At 36.2% G+C, this 16,688-nt stretch overlaps 2 protein-coding genes across 2 annotated transcripts; both read right to left on the bottom strand.

Annotated features, from left to right (window-relative positions):
• Nucleotides 1,458-3,260, bottom strand: LOC109714388 (flotillin-like protein 1). Its single transcript, XM_020238991.1, has 2 exons — nucleotides 2,255-3,260; nucleotides 1,458-2,181 (listed from the first exon to the last, which is right to left on the bottom strand). The coding sequence occupies exons 1-2, from the start codon at nucleotides 3,185-3,187 to the stop codon at nucleotides 1,672-1,674; spliced, it is 1,443 nt and encodes a 480-aa protein (XP_020094580.1). The 5' UTR covers nucleotides 3,188-3,260; the 3' UTR covers nucleotides 1,458-1,671.
• LOC109713781 lies at nucleotides 9,319-14,795 on the bottom strand. The gene is made up of 6 exons (XM_020237972.1): nucleotides 13,687-14,795; nucleotides 11,085-11,140; nucleotides 10,773-11,006; nucleotides 10,184-10,472; nucleotides 9,902-10,098; nucleotides 9,319-9,819 (listed from the first exon to the last, which is right to left on the bottom strand). The coding sequence occupies exons 1-6, from the start codon at nucleotides 14,761-14,763 to the stop codon at nucleotides 9,666-9,668; spliced, it is 2,007 nt and encodes a 668-aa protein (XP_020093561.1). The 5' UTR covers nucleotides 14,764-14,795; the 3' UTR covers nucleotides 9,319-9,665.

Below are 16,688 nucleotides of genomic sequence, written 5' to 3'. Positions count from 1 at the left end.
TACATTAACATTTTTATATATTTTTGATTTTTGATGAATTAAATTTAATATTGTGTTTTAAACTAAAGCATCAAATTTAATTTATATTTATTTTCAAATTTTAAAATTTAAGATTGATCCACTGTATAAAAAATTAATTGTTAATTTAAATTTGATATCAAAAATTTAATTTAATTTATAATTAAACTCAAATTTTAATGTAAAATAGATAAATAGGAATGCTTTTTTTTACAAATTGATCATAACAGTTTTTTTTATTTGAGGTATTTTTTAACAAATTGATTATAATCGTTCGTAGGATTGAATTATAGATGATAGGAATCTATTTTTTAATAAATTGATCATAACTGTTCTTATTTGAGATTTTTTTTAACAAATTGATCATAAGCATTTGTAGAGAATAGATTTTTATATAGTAAAGATTTAATAGATTGATCATATCGTCTTATGATTTGAGATATTTTTAACAAATTAATCATAACCATTCGTAGGAAATATTATTTTTTTTTACAGATTAATCATAACCGTTTGTTTTTATTTGAAATATTTTTAACATATTAATCATAACCATTCGTAGGTAATTTTATTTTATTTTTTTTTAGATTCCATCTATCATTGTCGGAATTTCTATACACTTTTATATATAGTATAGATATAGATATATATACAAAAGAGTGCAGTCTGCGTGGACCGCGATATTTTCCCACGCGTAGGCCGCAATTTCCTCCTCTTTTCCTTCTTTGCTTTCGCTCAGTCTATATCTTTCCTTTTCGCTCAGTCTTTATCTTTCCTTCAAAATGGAACAAGCAAATTGCTCGACTGGTCACCAGGAGGTGAACGGATCTGCGGAGCGAGATCACGCGACGTCGGTTCGAGAAATTTCATTGTTCCGCAACCAGCAAATCCAAAATTTTTAAAAAAATTTCATCTTTCCGTCACAAAAATTTCATCTTTCGGCGGCCACTCTATCCCAAATTTTCAAAATATGATTCGGCGAGCCTGTTTTGATCGCAAAAACGTAACTATTTTTGATTTTTTAGGAAATATTTGCGCACGGACCGTTTTATGCGTTTGCCTATTGTTTGTCAATAATTCGCGTATTATACGTGAATTAACTAAATAAGTTCTAACCATCACATAAAAATTTCATCAAATCATATATAATTAAAATTTTAATAATCTATCCGTACAATTTTATATAATGTTAATAATCTAAATATTCTAATAATCTATTCATATAATTTTAACTATCAGCGTTTCAAGAAAAAATCTCATGTGGCAAGAAAAAATCCCATGTGGCAAAGAGATAATTAGTTTGCTAAATATAAATTTAGAGTTTTAGAGGGTTGTTTTGTTAAAAAGTCCTGTTTGGGTTTATATTGATTATTTCCTTTGTAGATTGTGGGTCATGATCAGTTTCTTAATTGAAAAAGTAGTACAAGTACGTACGCATGCACTTACAATTGTCATAAAACTCCCACAAAGCATACTTAATCATAAAACATCCCAACATATAAATAAAAACAAAAGCCTTAATCACAAACTAATTAAACACACTACTTTTATGCTTAATATTAATCACAAACTAATTAACTAAACACACTACTTTTATGCTTAATAATACTAAGAATAACAACTAAATTAAGCTTCATATATTATTATTATCACTTATTAATCCGAGTGGTTTTCGAGCGATCCCATCCACGGCGGCGGCAGCATCCCGGTCTGCTCGTTCACCGTCTTCAGCAGCGGCGGCAGCATCCTGTAGACCCCCGCCACTTCCTTCATCGCCCCTCCGTCGAGGCCGCCCTCGCCCTCGCCGCCGCTACCGTTAGTCCAGACGCTCAGCTTCGGCTGCAGCCCCCGGATCCCCTCGGCGTTGATCTTCGCGATGTCCCTGTACATTCCGTTGGTGATCATCAGGTAGTCTCTCAGGGCGTTGTAGTTCCCGCCGAGCGCGCCGAGCAGCGAAGACACGTACGTGCTCTGCGCCTTCGCCAACGCTACCAGCCCCTCGGCTTCTCTGGTCTTTGCGTAGAGCTCCGCCTCCGCCTCCTTCTGCCGGCCGTAGAATGCGGCCTCCGCCGTAGCTCTGCGCCCCTCCGCCGCCTTCTCCTGCTCGTATAACATCGCCTCCGCCGCCTTCTGCTTCTTGTACAGCTCCCAGTTCGCTTCTTGCACCTGTTATATGTATATGTATATATGTTTGCAGGCGCATATGTGTTGAAATATGTGTTGAAATAGTAATTGGTACCTTCATCTCGTAGTCTACGATGGCCTTGCTGAGGTTCTCGGCCTTGAGCTTCTCGGTCTGCCGCGACGCGTTCTTCTGCTCGACCTCCATCTGCAGCTCGGCCTCGCGGATGGCGACGGCCTTGGCGGCCTCGACCTCCGCCACCTTGGCCTGCCGCTCCCACCCGGCCTTCATCATGGCCAGCTCCGCGTTCGCCTCCGCCACCTCCGCCTCCCGCTTGTTCTCGTATATCTTCACGTCCGTCGCGACCCGCACCGCCTCCTTCTTCCCCTCCCCGTCCCTCTGCGTCGTGTAGATCCTCGTCTCGGCGTCGACCTTGGATGCGTTCTGCTTGGTCTGCCCCTCCCTCTCCTTGGCCCCCACCTCCCCCTTCATCCTCGCCTCCGCCACGTCCACCTTCGCCTGGTTCGCCGCCTCCTGCTGCGTCTTCTGCCCCAGGTACGAGAAGTACTCGTGGCCCCGGACGTCGACTAGTTGCTTCACATTCGCATTGTAGATGATCAGCCCAAACTGGTTGAGCTCGAGCTGAACCTTCTCGAACACCTGCTCCTTGAACGACTTGGTCCCCTTGAAGATCTCCTCCATGGTCATCGACGCGGCGAGCACCCGCGTCTCGCCCTCGATGACGCCCTGCACCAGCTCCTTCACGTGGTTCGACAGCTTGTCGTGCGGCGAAATCAGCTTCGCGTACTTGAGCAGGCTCTCCTCGTCGTCGGCGCGGGGGCCGATCGTGAACACGGCGGGGAGGATGAAGGGCAGCTTCTCGGCGCTCATCGCCTGCACCTCGAAGGTGTAGTTCACCGGCGAGATGTCGAACCGCGTGCACGACTGCCCCGGGAGGAGCCACGCCTTCTTCGCGAGCTTGATGTCGTCGATTCGGTATCCGGTGATCGCCAGGTACTCCGACGCCCCCGCCACCTTGAACAACCCCATGATGATCTCGATTTTTCGTGATTTTCTCGGTGTTTTTTTTTTCTTCTTTCTCTCTCGCACTATATATGTAATATGCGGTGTAGTCTGCAGTATCGACCAAGAACAATGCGTTCAACAATATTAATAGAGAAGGGTTTCAAAGGTGTAGGCTACAAATATATATATATATATATATATATAGGGAGAGAGAGAGAGAGAAAGAGAGTTCGAATTTTAATGAATAATAATAATAATAATAGTAGTAGAAGTAAAATATAGGAATATTAATTGGAGAGTTACTGCGATGGAATTGTGATAGGGAAAGAATAATTAATAAAAGCACGAGCTACAGGCCCACAGCATTGGACTAGAATTGGTTTGTTTGTTTTTTCCCTCAAAATAACAAGAAACGCGTTTTTTTGACCATAGTAATAATTTTTATTGTTTATATTTTGCTTGAAATTGGTAAGAATGGGTAAAACTTAATTACCCCACGTATTGGCCGTTTTGAGTCAACTATCTAATCTTTAAACATTTTAATTTTTTGTCTAATCTTTTGATTTACGCGATTTGAACAAATTAGAGATGCTTTAACTTTAAATTTTGAACGGATTATTTATTTTTACGGGTTTGATTAATATATTTTATATTTTTATGTAATTCACGCAACTATAAATTTATTAAAAATAATCAATTAGATTAAATTTTATATATGAAGAGTAATCAAATTATTTGAATCAAATAAATTAAAAGAATGAATACCAAAATTAAAATTTTGAAAGATTGGATAGTCAAATCTGAATAGTCTATATTTCTGATAAATTTTATATATTTTTACTATTTAAATTTATCTGAAGCTTAAATACTGTGAATAGGAGATAACTCTTATCCGATCCAACTCACCTTTTATAGAAATTTAAAATACATACTTTTCTTTTCTTTTCTTTTTTCTTTTTTTTTTTTTACAAAGAAAGAGTAGGTGGTAATTAATGGCGAAATTTTCGAAAGGTAAAATTGTATTTACCTTATTAGGGAAGAAGCAAAAGATGGATAAAAAAAACCTTCGAGGAGGACTAGGGTTTCTGCATCAAGGAATTAAAAAAGGAACAAAACAAATTAGATATTTATTTGTCATTATTATTATTATTGTTATTATTTTGTTAGTAGGGATTAGATCAAATATCTCTACTTAAAATTTAATCCTTTTTTGGATTAGCTTGGTCATCAAGTTTATAAATAATAGTTATCATATTGGATAAAAATTGAGACTTGCTTCGATTATTAAAATAGGTAATTTACTTTTTAAGTTGTTACTTGTTTTTTTTCTTTTTTTTTTTGAGAGATAGGTAGCACGCTACCCGTTTCGTTTATTTCATTTAAAAATAAACTAAGTTGTTACGTGTTAGTTCACTAGCTTGGTTTTTTGAACCCGGTACATTCGCCACGTATTTTGAATTGGTTCAAGTCATGTTTGGTTCTAAAAAATATTTAGAAATCTTTGAATTAGTGCGATTTCTCCATCAGATAAAGATTTGTTTGATTTTCCCTAAAAGCGTGAAAAATATTTTGAAAACAAATTTTTATGAAAAATGTTTCCTCAAAAACAAATAGGCATGCAGAAGATTATAAAAGGATTTTTTTTACGAAAAATTTTCTTTTTTTACCCAAAAATAATTTTTTTAATATTCTTTTTAAGAAACCAAACACTTTCCAAGAAACTTCATTTCAACTATAAAAAGAAATTCTCAACATATAATTATCTCCATACATGGCTTCAAATTGATATATATTAACATTATTCCTTTCCACATTTATTTTATACTATATATATATATATATATATAAAATAAATTTTTGTGTCTCATTGGCCAACATACCATGTGGGCTTTGATCTAGCTAGTATATTTCTGAATTAATTTTTCTATATTTATTTATAAATAGGCTACATTTATTTAATATATTAATATTATTTGTGTGCCTGTGTTTGTAATGCTTCCACATATGGAAAGAGAGAAAATAATTCACTTGATTAAAAAAAAGAAAGAAAGAGAAATAACTCACCCCGCACAATAGTAGGAGATTAATTCTTATCTTATCCAACAACTTTTTACAATAAATTAAAATATAAACCTTTTGGAAGAGATAAATCTTTTATTATATATGATTAATTGGTCATAAAATTTATCACAATGTTTTATTTTGAAAACTCACTTAATTTTAAATTTTATTTTGATCAAGTTATTTTATCAAACTTCATTCACTTTTATTATCGGATAGCATCTTTAGATCCTGTTTGGATTCGGTACAACATTTTAGTTTATTCAAAAAATTTGTACTTTTGATTGATAAGGAGTGCGATCAAATATTTTTAATCGGATACAATATTCGATTTTCAAATTCAAAATAAGATCTTAAATTTTCTGGAGCCTGGAAATCAACTACCATATTATATTCTACATTAAAAATTTGAAAGAAATTTGATTCGATGGGTTGGAAAACCGTTTACGTAGCACATCATTTTTTCTAGATTTAATAATATTAAGTTATACAAATAGTTAGAAACTGTATGATCCGTTTATTATATTTTATTCTTTTTAATGAAATAATAATACAAATAACAACTGCGTTGACCTCAAGAACGCGCACTTCCATGCAAACTAATCCTTGTAGAAAAAGACATAGGAGACTTTTTCTTGTTGATGCTTCTATGAATTATTCTTCGAGAACTGGGGCTGGTCAACTGGTTGATTCAATGTGCATGCTTGGACTGTATTGGCGCGTCGAATTGGATTGGATTGGATTTGGATTGGATTAGATAAATTTTTGGGAAAACTTCAAAAATTCCTGTGTGGTTTCGTAGTTTCTCACTTTGCCCCCCTCTGGTTTAAAATATATTAATTTGTTTCCCTGTGATTTTTTTTTTCTCTTTTTCTTATCAATTTCATTATTTTTTTTTCTTCAATCAGTGATAAAGTTAAAATTAAAGGGTACTAAAGTGAATATTTGATAAATCTAGATGGTATCTGAAGTTTTTTGTATATAATTTAATAAAATATTAACGAAAAAGGTACCGAAAAGATAAAAACGAAACCATAGGGAAGCAATTTGATACATTTTAAACCACAGGGGGCAAAGTGAGAAACTACGAAATCACAGGGGGTTCCGGGAAGAGCGAGGGTTTAGTAGGTGTTAGGACCATGCATCATGCTTCACAATTCCTCTCCCTCGTGACTTGTTTGGATGTCGAAATAAGATATCTTTTATTTTGAGAGTATAGTTTGTCATTATTTAAAATGTCTTGACATCCATTAAGATTAATATTATTCAGGAAACTGACTCGAAGACCAAATATAATAACTTCAAATCTCAGCAAATCAAAAAGGTATGCTGAACAAAATATTTACATGTGTCTACTAAATCTTATTATTATATCTAAAAACTCGAATTGAGTTAAAATACTTTTAGAAGCACTACCTTCTTGGTGCTTCTAAGTTTCTAGCCCTTGGATCTACTTCTTAATTACTAATATTTCTTGGATCAAACACTATTTCACCTACCACCACCTACCACCATCATCCCAGCCCTACATTTCTTCATCCAAAGGCTAAAAACTCAAAAGCACCACCTCTTTGGTGCTTTTGGAAATATTCTAGCTCAACTCCTAAAAACTCTTTAGTTTTGTAAAAATTTTATTTTCAGCGCTTTGATCACTAGACAAATGATATAAAAAAATTACAAAATTTATTTTCTAGCTATTTTAAATACTTTAGATTATGTTTAATAGGGTCGATCGTTTGTTCGAAAGTCCTAACATTGAAAACAACTTGGAAGTAAGGAGGGCTCCGTACTTCCAAAAATATACCAACCTCACTCTATATATATATATATATATATATATATATATATATATATATATATATATCTTTTTATAATTAAGATTGGCTTTATATTTAGGTTAGGCTAAAAATAAACTAATAAAAATCTGTATGTTATATATATATATATATATAATTATTTATATATATAATATATAAATTATACAAATATAAAATATATGTATTCGAGCAGTTATCGAACAGAACGAGTGAGCTGACTCCAGCTCATATTCGGCTCGTTTATTAAACGAGCGAAAAAATTCAGTTCGTGTTCGACTTATTTACTAAATAAGCGATTCGATCTCGTGCTCATTTCGAGTTAAACACAAACTAGCTCGTGAACAACAAGGTGAATTGTCACCCTTATATAGAGATATGCTTCTGTAATTTATTATGGGACTATAAAAACTACATCGTAACCTCGCCGTTGCGATATGCAAAACAGAAACAAACAACATATATTTTTATTGTACTGTTTTTTTTTTAGAGAAAGGTAGCATGCTACCCGCTTTTTATATTTATTTTAGAAATAAACTTAACTGAAAATACGAATCAACTAGGATTTGAATTTGAAATTTCGAATATCAACTATCAAATTTTTTTGTCACTGGACGGTCGATTTTATCGTACTTTTTAACTATAAGTAACGCAATTTTTACGTAAATAGGTCAAGTTCAGTGATGATCTGGTTTGACTTTTCCAGAACGACTTGCATCATTTCCGAGAAACTTAAATAGGTCAAGTTTAGTTGAACTGCTATTAAGATTAATTTGAATAAATAAATAAAATTTGTTTAAACGCTAGATATATATACCCTATATAATAACCATGTAAAAACCATGTAAACGTTAGATTAATTTGAAAAAATTGATGGCACTTCGAATTCTTTGTAAGGTTCTAAAAAATTTCCTGGAGCTTACAAGTTGAGAAAGTCAAACTCAAAACTTTCAAAGTCAACATCATATTTTTCAAGTCAATCCCACTTGGGTAGCTCAAATTTACGTTGTTATGCATGGATTTCCATCCTAATCCATATCCACTGGACCACTAGGCTTTTTATTTATTTATTTATTTTTAACTAATTCATTATCTGATATTTTGAAGTAATACGTACCTGTTACGATCTTTTTCATCCGCGTAAGTAGTTTTCGGTATAGAACTTTCGAAAATACATACGGTTAAATATAATTTAGAACATTTAATAATTTAGAAATCAAACTTTATAATTTTTTTGATATCATCGATCTTAAGGTCGTACGATTTCAAAATCGACAAATTTTAACGGCCGGTATAGAATACTTGATAATTTAACGGTGTAAAAAAAAATAGAATCGGTTGAATTTTTAATAGAAAATTCTATATATTTACTATCTAGATAAAAATTAATAACTCCGATACTAAATTGAAGAATCTGATTCTCTATTTTTATGAGGTTGCTCAATTTTAACCATTTATTTTATACCCACTTCAGAGATTTTATTATAATTTTAAAAATTTACGAAATTCGTTTTCTAGATGTATCAAATGAATCAAATAGCTTTATCATCGAAAATAACTTATGAGTATAAAAACCTTCGTACTTGTAACACTATAGAGTAGGACTATTATACATATGAATGTAAAATCCTCTGTGCTCATAAGTCGTTCTTGAAGATAAAATTTTTCAAATTGATGATTTACACCGTCAAACATGATTTATACAATTTGAAATATATAGAAATCAAATATCGTAATTTTCCATCTTATATGAAGTATGTATAAAATGAATAGTCAAAACCAAATTGATCTTCTAAAAATTGTGGATACGATTGTTTAAATACAAAATCAAAGTTGTTGATCTTGATCTATATGATGAATATAATTTTTTTATTAAAAATTTAACCTATTCCGATTACTATTAACTTGAAAATGATCTATACGACGGTTGAAAAATATTATTTTTGAGGCCCTTCGATCATAAGGTATATAAAAAACCTAAAAATTGGCCCTCCGAACAAAAATATCACTAAAAACTACTACTACTGCTCGATACTGCAAAACTTTTAAGATGATTCTATCAATATAAAAACTGCTGCTACTTTTCATAGTTCTATTCAAATAGTACTTACGCGAAAGTGCAACATAATTTAGCGATCTACGTAACCTAACAATCTTACCAATAACCTTACAATTGCTTTTAAACAAAACAAAATATAAAACATAAGTAGACTACAAAATCTATAAGAATAGTTGATGTAGAGATGAACAACATAATCAATTCAATATGTAGCATACATAGATATCAAAAATAAACCTTGTAGAGAAATTAAGGAACAGATATTGTGTGTGACAAACCATACTGCAAATTGTTATGCGCTCTATTAAGCTTTTGCCAAGAGGCACCTTGCAGCTAATGGCATCAACAACCATCACCCATACACTCCTATAAGCAATCACTCAACAAGTTCATGGTATTATTATATATACAACATATTTCTCAAGCTAACTTTTTGTATGCTATTTGATTCTTTCTGATTCTGCAACTAATCTTCGACATGTATAAAGTTTAGGAACTTCATCAAAAATATTTTATAACTTGTGCGATATGCGCACGAGGGGATCGTGAAATAGAAAAAATTCTCCTTTCAGGAGTTCAGGGACCAATCGAAGTTTTGATAGGATATGGTTATCAGACCGCCGTCGTTCATTAGATGAGTCAAGAGCCCAGCTTTTGTTGCATCCAAGTAGTTCAAAATCCACTTGAGAAGATCTCTATCTTGACCAAAATCGGCGCTATACCTGCAAAGATAAAAGTACTGGTTGAGTACTTTGCAGCAATTGGAAAATCAAATCCACCCAAACAATAAACTTAGTGACTTACCATTTGATGATTCTGGTGAGATACACTGTTCTCTTCTCGAGATCGACCTCCATGCCGCCATTGAGGAGGAACTCCCTCGCGGCATGTCGCAGCTCGACCTCAACCCCTTGGGGGGAGAAGAAGCGGACCGCCGGACTCGACCGGGTACCGTTGCACAGTCCGAAATGGATCAGCGGGTTCACCTTTTCGAGAGCCAACTATATTTATTTTACAAAACCAAGCATTAGTACAAATATAACCATGTTAGCAAAGCAACTCAAATTTGGAAGCAAAAAATGTCACCTCCAATCTCCTATCAACTGAACTGAAAGGCTTGATCAGAAAGTAAGGTTGCCTTCGGTTCGATCGTAGGATGCCGTTCTTGATAGTGGAAAGGGAGTAAGGATAGCCGCCGATTATGTATTGGAAGTCGGTGAAGAAGGCTCTCCTATCGATGACTCCGGAACGGCCGACCCTTGCTACGGCATGGATGACCATGGCATTGTGAAGATTCAAGAAGAAGGCCATCCTCTCTTCTGGCGAAAGGGCGAAGAGGTCTATCCTTTGCAGATCTTGGACCAGATTTACATATCTGAGACAGTACAGTGGAGGAAGGTAACAGTTACTAGCAAGCTATGATGTCACATTGCGGATCAAAGAACAACTGGACAGCAGGACAATGCTTATATATGCTAAAATTGGACGGTCTTCGACATTTATCTCGCCAAAATGTTTGTGAAGGATTTGAAAGAACCGATTGTGCGATAGCAACTAATTCCGCTAAAATGCTATTATTTAAAGATAATTCTGCATAGTTCTGGGTGGTGTTAGGTGACTCCTCATTCTGAAATTCTTAAATTCTGCTTGAAATGCTGTGACAGGAGAATCATACCTCCGGAACTCCTCGCTGGCGCCGATACGAGCATAGTCTAAATGTAGCCTATCATCAGAAGCATAGGCCTCAAGTATGGCTACCATTAGGTTGGTAAGCCTCCGCCCCACCTCGGCCGCCGACTTGGGCTCGTCGTCGTTGGTTGATCCTCTGAAATTGAAGCACTTTGGAATGGCCGGGTCGTGCTCGAGGAACCGGTAGAAGTGGTTGTTTCCATCTTCAAAATCATTTTCTCTGTATGAACAGGAAATTTGCGCGTAAAATATTATTCTCTGATTATTCAACCAAGCAGGAGACTAATCTGAAACTGACCTGAATACATGGTGAATGAAGTGCTTCCTCGAAAGCTCTTTCCCAATTTCCACCGCCTACGACAATTTAAGCCATAAATTTTTTAAGTGACATATTCTCAGCATAATACGTTAAATTTGACTATTCAAGATTCATCTAATTTACTCAGCATAACATTTCTAGGGGATAAATGCAACTATTCTCAAGCACATGTGAGCGTGTCATTTTGATAATTCTCTTAGCCCAGCTCGTTGGTTTGGTTTTGCGCGTGATGTGCTTTATACGTGCAAGGCAGTACAATATTTCTAACGGTCAAAAATAAATTCAACAAAAATCAAATAAAACAAGTAGACCCAAGAACTCAGTAAATCGTGCACTCAACGTACAAAATCTGGGCTCTCCATTCCATTTCATATACCCATAACCATAAGAGAAGCTAGATTATACTTTTGGTCCTCAAACTATAAAGCGCGTGATACTTTAACTCTTAAACTTTAACCTATTGTAATGTTTAGGTAATTAAATATTAGCGTATCGCTAATATAATATTTTAATTATTGTTGTATCATTAACTATAACACTGTTATGTTATTTTCATATCAGCAAATTGGATTGTGGATTTAATTGCAATAGTTTAAAATTTTCAAGTAAAATATTAATAGTAGTAATAAATGAGGTCCGTGCCTCGTGGTTTAAGGATCAAAAGTGAAATTTAGCCTAACCACTATATTGTCCAAATCTACATAAATATCTCTCTCTTTTCATTTTTAGACCCGAAGAATCAACGAGTTTGAGCACGGTTTCAAAAGTCGAGAGGTTCGTGGGAAACAACACTTATCGTGTGGGGTCTATCTACACACACAATATTCCAATTTGACACGTCTGAGCCTCTCTCAGACAAAGAGTGCCGGACCTTGTGGACTCCAAATAGACCGTAAAAAGAGAAGTTTCTGCTTTGGACTTTTGTCCATCATATCACCATACACCCACAATTGCATCCATGACTTAAACACTTTCTACATTATTGTTACTAAAGACAAAAGAATTCTTTTATACGATTAAAAGTAAAAAAAAAATGGTTGTTACTCATTAAAACGTTTTAATATTTATAATTTAGTAGAATAATATAATTTATCTGATAATTTACCCTATTCTGAAGAAAACGATTTGATCTTTTTTTCTTTTCTTTTTTTTTTCGTTTAAGAGGAAGGTAACGTACTACCCGTTTTGTTTATTTTATTTAAAAATAAACTTAGCCGGAAAATGTGAATCAATTAGGATTCGAATTTAGATCTCGAGTACTAACCACCAAGTCCTTTTGCCACTTGCGCTAGAAACGGTCGGTAAAAAACGATTTGATCTTTGATCATATCATTTTGGTTTGGTTAAAAGAATGGGCCCAATGTAGGAGGAATAATGGCCGGTCCATGGATGACATGGTGGACAAGGTGCAGGCTATGTTTTCACCCTTACCACCAGTTGCGGAGCGGAGACGCGTCCACCGCATAAATTTTCCTTGTATTAAAGAAACTGCAGCAAATGCATCATAGCCAAACAGGGCGGGACCCACCAAAGAATCAACCTCTCTGTTGGACTAATCATCCAATAGGCTACGAGTTAGGTGGGACCCACCAGGGGACATAATATGAAAAAAATTTAGAACATATGATGTGTCTAACAAATTAACTTTTTTTTTAGATTCACCCAAATTATGATTATTAGAAAAAAAAAATTTTTTTTTTCGAAGAAGAAAGATAATTGATAATGAATTGTAAGTGTTACACAATATACTTCTTTAAATAATATGAGCCAGCTACTTTGAGAATTAAAAAATCTATTTTAAAATTTTAATATATATAAAAGTAAATTAATAAAAATAGTAAAAGTGATTAATGCTTGAATAAATAGAATAGGATGTAAAATTTACACCGAATCCTTGTATACAGCTAAAAACATAGCTGATTGTCTGCAGTTCAATAAATTAAAATGTACGAAATAGCTATTTTTCTATTTCATCTTTCAACTAGCCGTATTATTAATATAAATTTTTTTGTCAAAGTTTGCTAGCTACAAGTTAATGCATAACTGTGACATGATCAAAAAAGTATATTGTGCAATGTTTTAATAGCACTAAGGTTTGAAATGTCGGATAATTTTTTACTATTTAACTAAAACTTAGAAAAGGATCTAACATACTTTAATTATTCTGCGTGTTGTTGACTGTATTAAATGAATCAGTAATTTTCACTACGTCACAAATTATAAATAATCATTATTTTCTAAAATAATATTTTTAATATTTATATTTAGCACAGTAAATTTTTGCGTAATGAGATTGATTTAACTACAATTAATAATTAATATTTGAAGTCCTAAATTTAAAGTTTAATTGCATCACTTATTTTTCTAGTGCGCGCAATTGTAATTTTTTTTTTCTCTATTTGTTAACATTAATAACCTATAAATTCTCAATGGAAGTCCGAATCCTAAAGGGTTGCTAATGATCCGACCGTCAAATTAAAAAGTCAAAATTCGCAAAGTTTTCTAATATTGGAAGATAATAATAATAATAATAATAAATGAAAAAAAGAAGTAAACATAGAAATGTTAATTATTAATTTACCTTTTTCCTGCCGCAATCGAGGTGGTGGATGATGGCCTCGACCAAGTCGGCGCCCGCGAAGCAGTTCCGCACGAGCTTCATCCTCGCGAACCGGTCCTGAATCGGGAGCCGCTGCCGCAGCACCCGCACCACCCCCACCATGGCATCCGTCCGTCCGTTCCCCCGCGCGTCGTCATCCTCGCCGTCGAATCCGTACACCGGAGCACTCGGGGCGCTCTCGGGGCACCGCTGCGTGCCCACCGAATCCCGCACCCTCCGCTCGAACTCCCCGCTGTTGCGCAGCGAGTTGAGCGCCACGAGACCTCCTAGAAGCTTCTCGTTCAGGAAGATCTGCGGCACGTGGCGGGCCCCCGACCGCTCGATCAGCTCCCGCTCCCGCTCCGGGAACACGTCCACGTTGATCTCCACGTAGGGGAGCCCCCTCCCGCGCAGGAACGATCGCACCGCGCCGCAGTCGCGGCACCCCGATCGCGAGAAGAAGCTGATCCGGCCCTTGATCGGGAACGGCGCCGGCGCTGGCCGATCCCCGCCCTCCGATTCGTCGTCGTCGTCGGCGTCGGCTTCGGCGTCCTTGACGCGGACGATGACCTTGACGCCGGAGAGGTGGAACTCGGTCACCGGCGCCGGGGAGCGGGGGTGGGGGTCGTCGTCGTCGTCGCCGGAGAGGGAGGAGATGCGGCGGGCGATGGCGGCGGAGAAGGAGGAGCCGCGGTCGCGGAGGAAGCGGCCGATGGAGGCCACGTCGACGGCGGAAGGGGATTGGGCGGACGCGGACCGTTGGATCGGGCGGTGCTCCTCGTGGGAGATCGACGCCGACCTCGCCATCCCCGGCGGCGCCTCCGGCTGAGGTAAGTGCGGCGGCGGCCGGAGAACGGCCTCCGCCGCCTCCTTCTTCTTATTCTTCTTCTTTGTATCCTCATTTTCTCCTCCTCCTTCTTCTTTGTCGTCGTCGTCGTTGAACCGATCGACGTCGCCGGATACCTTCTCCCGTAGGGTTCCGGCGACGGTCGCGGCGGTGGGGATTGTGGTATCGGATTCAGCTGCGAGAGGGATCTCTCTCACCGCCTCTTCTCCCATTTCTCTCGCTTCTTCGGAGAATCTCTGCGAATCCCAATCGAATGAAGAGCATAAGAGAGAGAGAGGGGGGGGGGGGGGCGAGAACGGTCCATTGACCCCTCGTGAACGGGGAGTATCGTGGGTTTGAGAACGCCCCGCCCCCTAACGGCTTTTTTTTTTTCCTTTTTTTTTTTTGGGGATTCCTTTTCTTATAGCTTGGGAACTGACGATGGGGGGCGATGGAGAGAGGGTTTTATTTTTGGGGGTGATTATATAATGCAAAGATTCAAATAGAAAAGGTCAAAAATAGGTACGGTCAGTTCGGTGGACCTGGTCCACCACTTATCCCTGTACCGCCAAAATTAAAAAGGAAAACTATCCTATCATGGTGAGATTGTCTAATCCGCCGTTTATTCATATTATTTATTATAACTTCTAAATTATTTACAAACTGCGTAATTAATGATTGAATTTTTTTTTTTTCTCAATCTTAACAAATCATGAGCTGAATCATAATTACGCGAATAGGCAAAATTATCTTTTCATGATATCAGTGATATCAGTTTATTAGATAACTTTTCTACATAGAGTATGAAACTGTTGGTGGACCAGGTCCACGGAACAGTTTCTCTAAGAGCGGGGTACATGTACGGGTTCTAAGTTTAGAAACCTTCCACGCGGGCTCGGTCGCAATCGCCCAGTTTACATATTGGGGGGTTTGCGTGAAATGACGCTTTTACCCTCGGCCGCAGGGTTTTAGCGTGTTCGTGGGTTTGTGTGGTAATAGCGTAAAATCGGGGAGAGAGGCAGGGGTATTTTGGGCATAGTGAAAGTGACCGCACTTTTATTAAATAATTTTTCTCCGGCCGAGACGGGTTTTACGAGGAAAATTTTATATTAGGAAATAAGTAAATTAAATTAAGTGATTAGTTTGAAGTGGTTAAGAATAAATTGTTGTGACACTGAATTCATTGTTGAATTTTTCGCCTCGTTTTAGGAGATAAAAAAATTATAAATAAATAACTCCAATGCAAACTTAGAAGGGGTCAACATAATTACAGAGCACGTGAGATGAACAGGTCCATAAAAAGAATATTATTATTATTATTATTTGAATGATATTTATTATTCTGTAATTTCCAAACTAAAATCACGAACAACATCACCCTATTTATAATATTTTCCATAGGGTTAAATGCTTTTTTTGTCCCAACTTTTATAAATCCCAATATTAGAATTGCTTCAATTCAATCCTTTAGAAAAAAAAAAAAAAAACTTATTTTTAAGAAAATAAAATCTATCTATAGATTCAAGATGAGTATTGACACGGCGTGACACGCGGAGGTCTCTCACAAAGATCTCGCAATTGTGATACTCTTTATATAAATATCTATTAACAGAGATAATAATTTAATTTAATTGGTTCGATAAAATAAACAAATGAACAAGCAATTATGCATTGCGTTTGCAATAGAATCATTCAAACCTATAGTTTAAATACCCTTATAATTTTTTATTTTATTTTAATTTTTTTTAATGCTTTTTAACTTATCTACTAACATAAGTTTTGTATCACCTTAACTTTTTTAAGCAGCAGCCAAATATCTAACAAATAAAAAAAAAATTAACAACTTTTTTGGGGAGATCTGCAACTAGACAATGCGCCTCTGATTTCAGGTTTCTGTTTCGGCTGCTGTAGAAAACGATAGAAAAAGAATTCTATTCTGAAGAATATCCACTGCTATGATGGTATCCTGTACCCACCAAAATGTTATTAAAATTAGGCAACACCATTCACATGAAGTCTACAAGTATACATATCCTCAAGTTCTAGAACAATCTGCAATGCATCTTCATGTTCTAGTTCTTCCAAATGTTTCACGGAGCAGCAAAAGAGAGAACTAAGAGGAAATCAAATCCTTATTAGCCACCATGTGGCTCATAGA

Source organism: Ananas comosus, linkage group 8 (assembly GCF_001540865.1).
Source record: "Ananas comosus cultivar F153 linkage group 8, ASM154086v1, whole genome shotgun sequence".
Classification (NCBI taxonomy): domain Eukaryota; kingdom Viridiplantae; phylum Streptophyta; class Magnoliopsida; order Poales; family Bromeliaceae; genus Ananas; species Ananas comosus.
The sequence above is the reverse complement of the archived record's forward strand: the minus strand, read 5'-3'. Positions and strand labels throughout refer to the sequence as shown.

What these genes read in the sequence shown, in the direction of transcription:
- LOC109714388 (XM_020238991.1), bottom strand. Translation starts at nt 3,187, where the DNA reads ATGGGGTTGTTCAAGGTGGCGGGGGCGTCGGAGTACCTGGCGATCACC. An exon ending in TCGTAGACTACGAGATGAAG is followed by an intron (nt 2,182 to 2,254) that starts GTACCAATTACT and finishes TACATATAACAG; the next exon opens with GTGCAAGAAGCGAACTGGGA.
- LOC109713781 (XM_020237972.1), bottom strand. Translation starts at nt 14,763, where the DNA reads ATGGGAGAAGAGGCGGTGAGAGAGATCCCTCTCGCAGCTGAATCCGAT. An exon ending in TCGATTGCGGCAGGAAAAAG is followed by an intron (nt 11,141 to 13,686) that starts GTAAATTAATAA and finishes AAATTGTCGTAG; the next exon opens with GCGGTGGAAATTGGGAAAGA. An exon ending in CAGTTGATAGGAGATTGGAG is followed by an intron (nt 10,099 to 10,183) that starts GTGACATTTTTT and finishes AAATAAATATAG; the next exon opens with TTGGCTCTCGAAAAGGTGAA.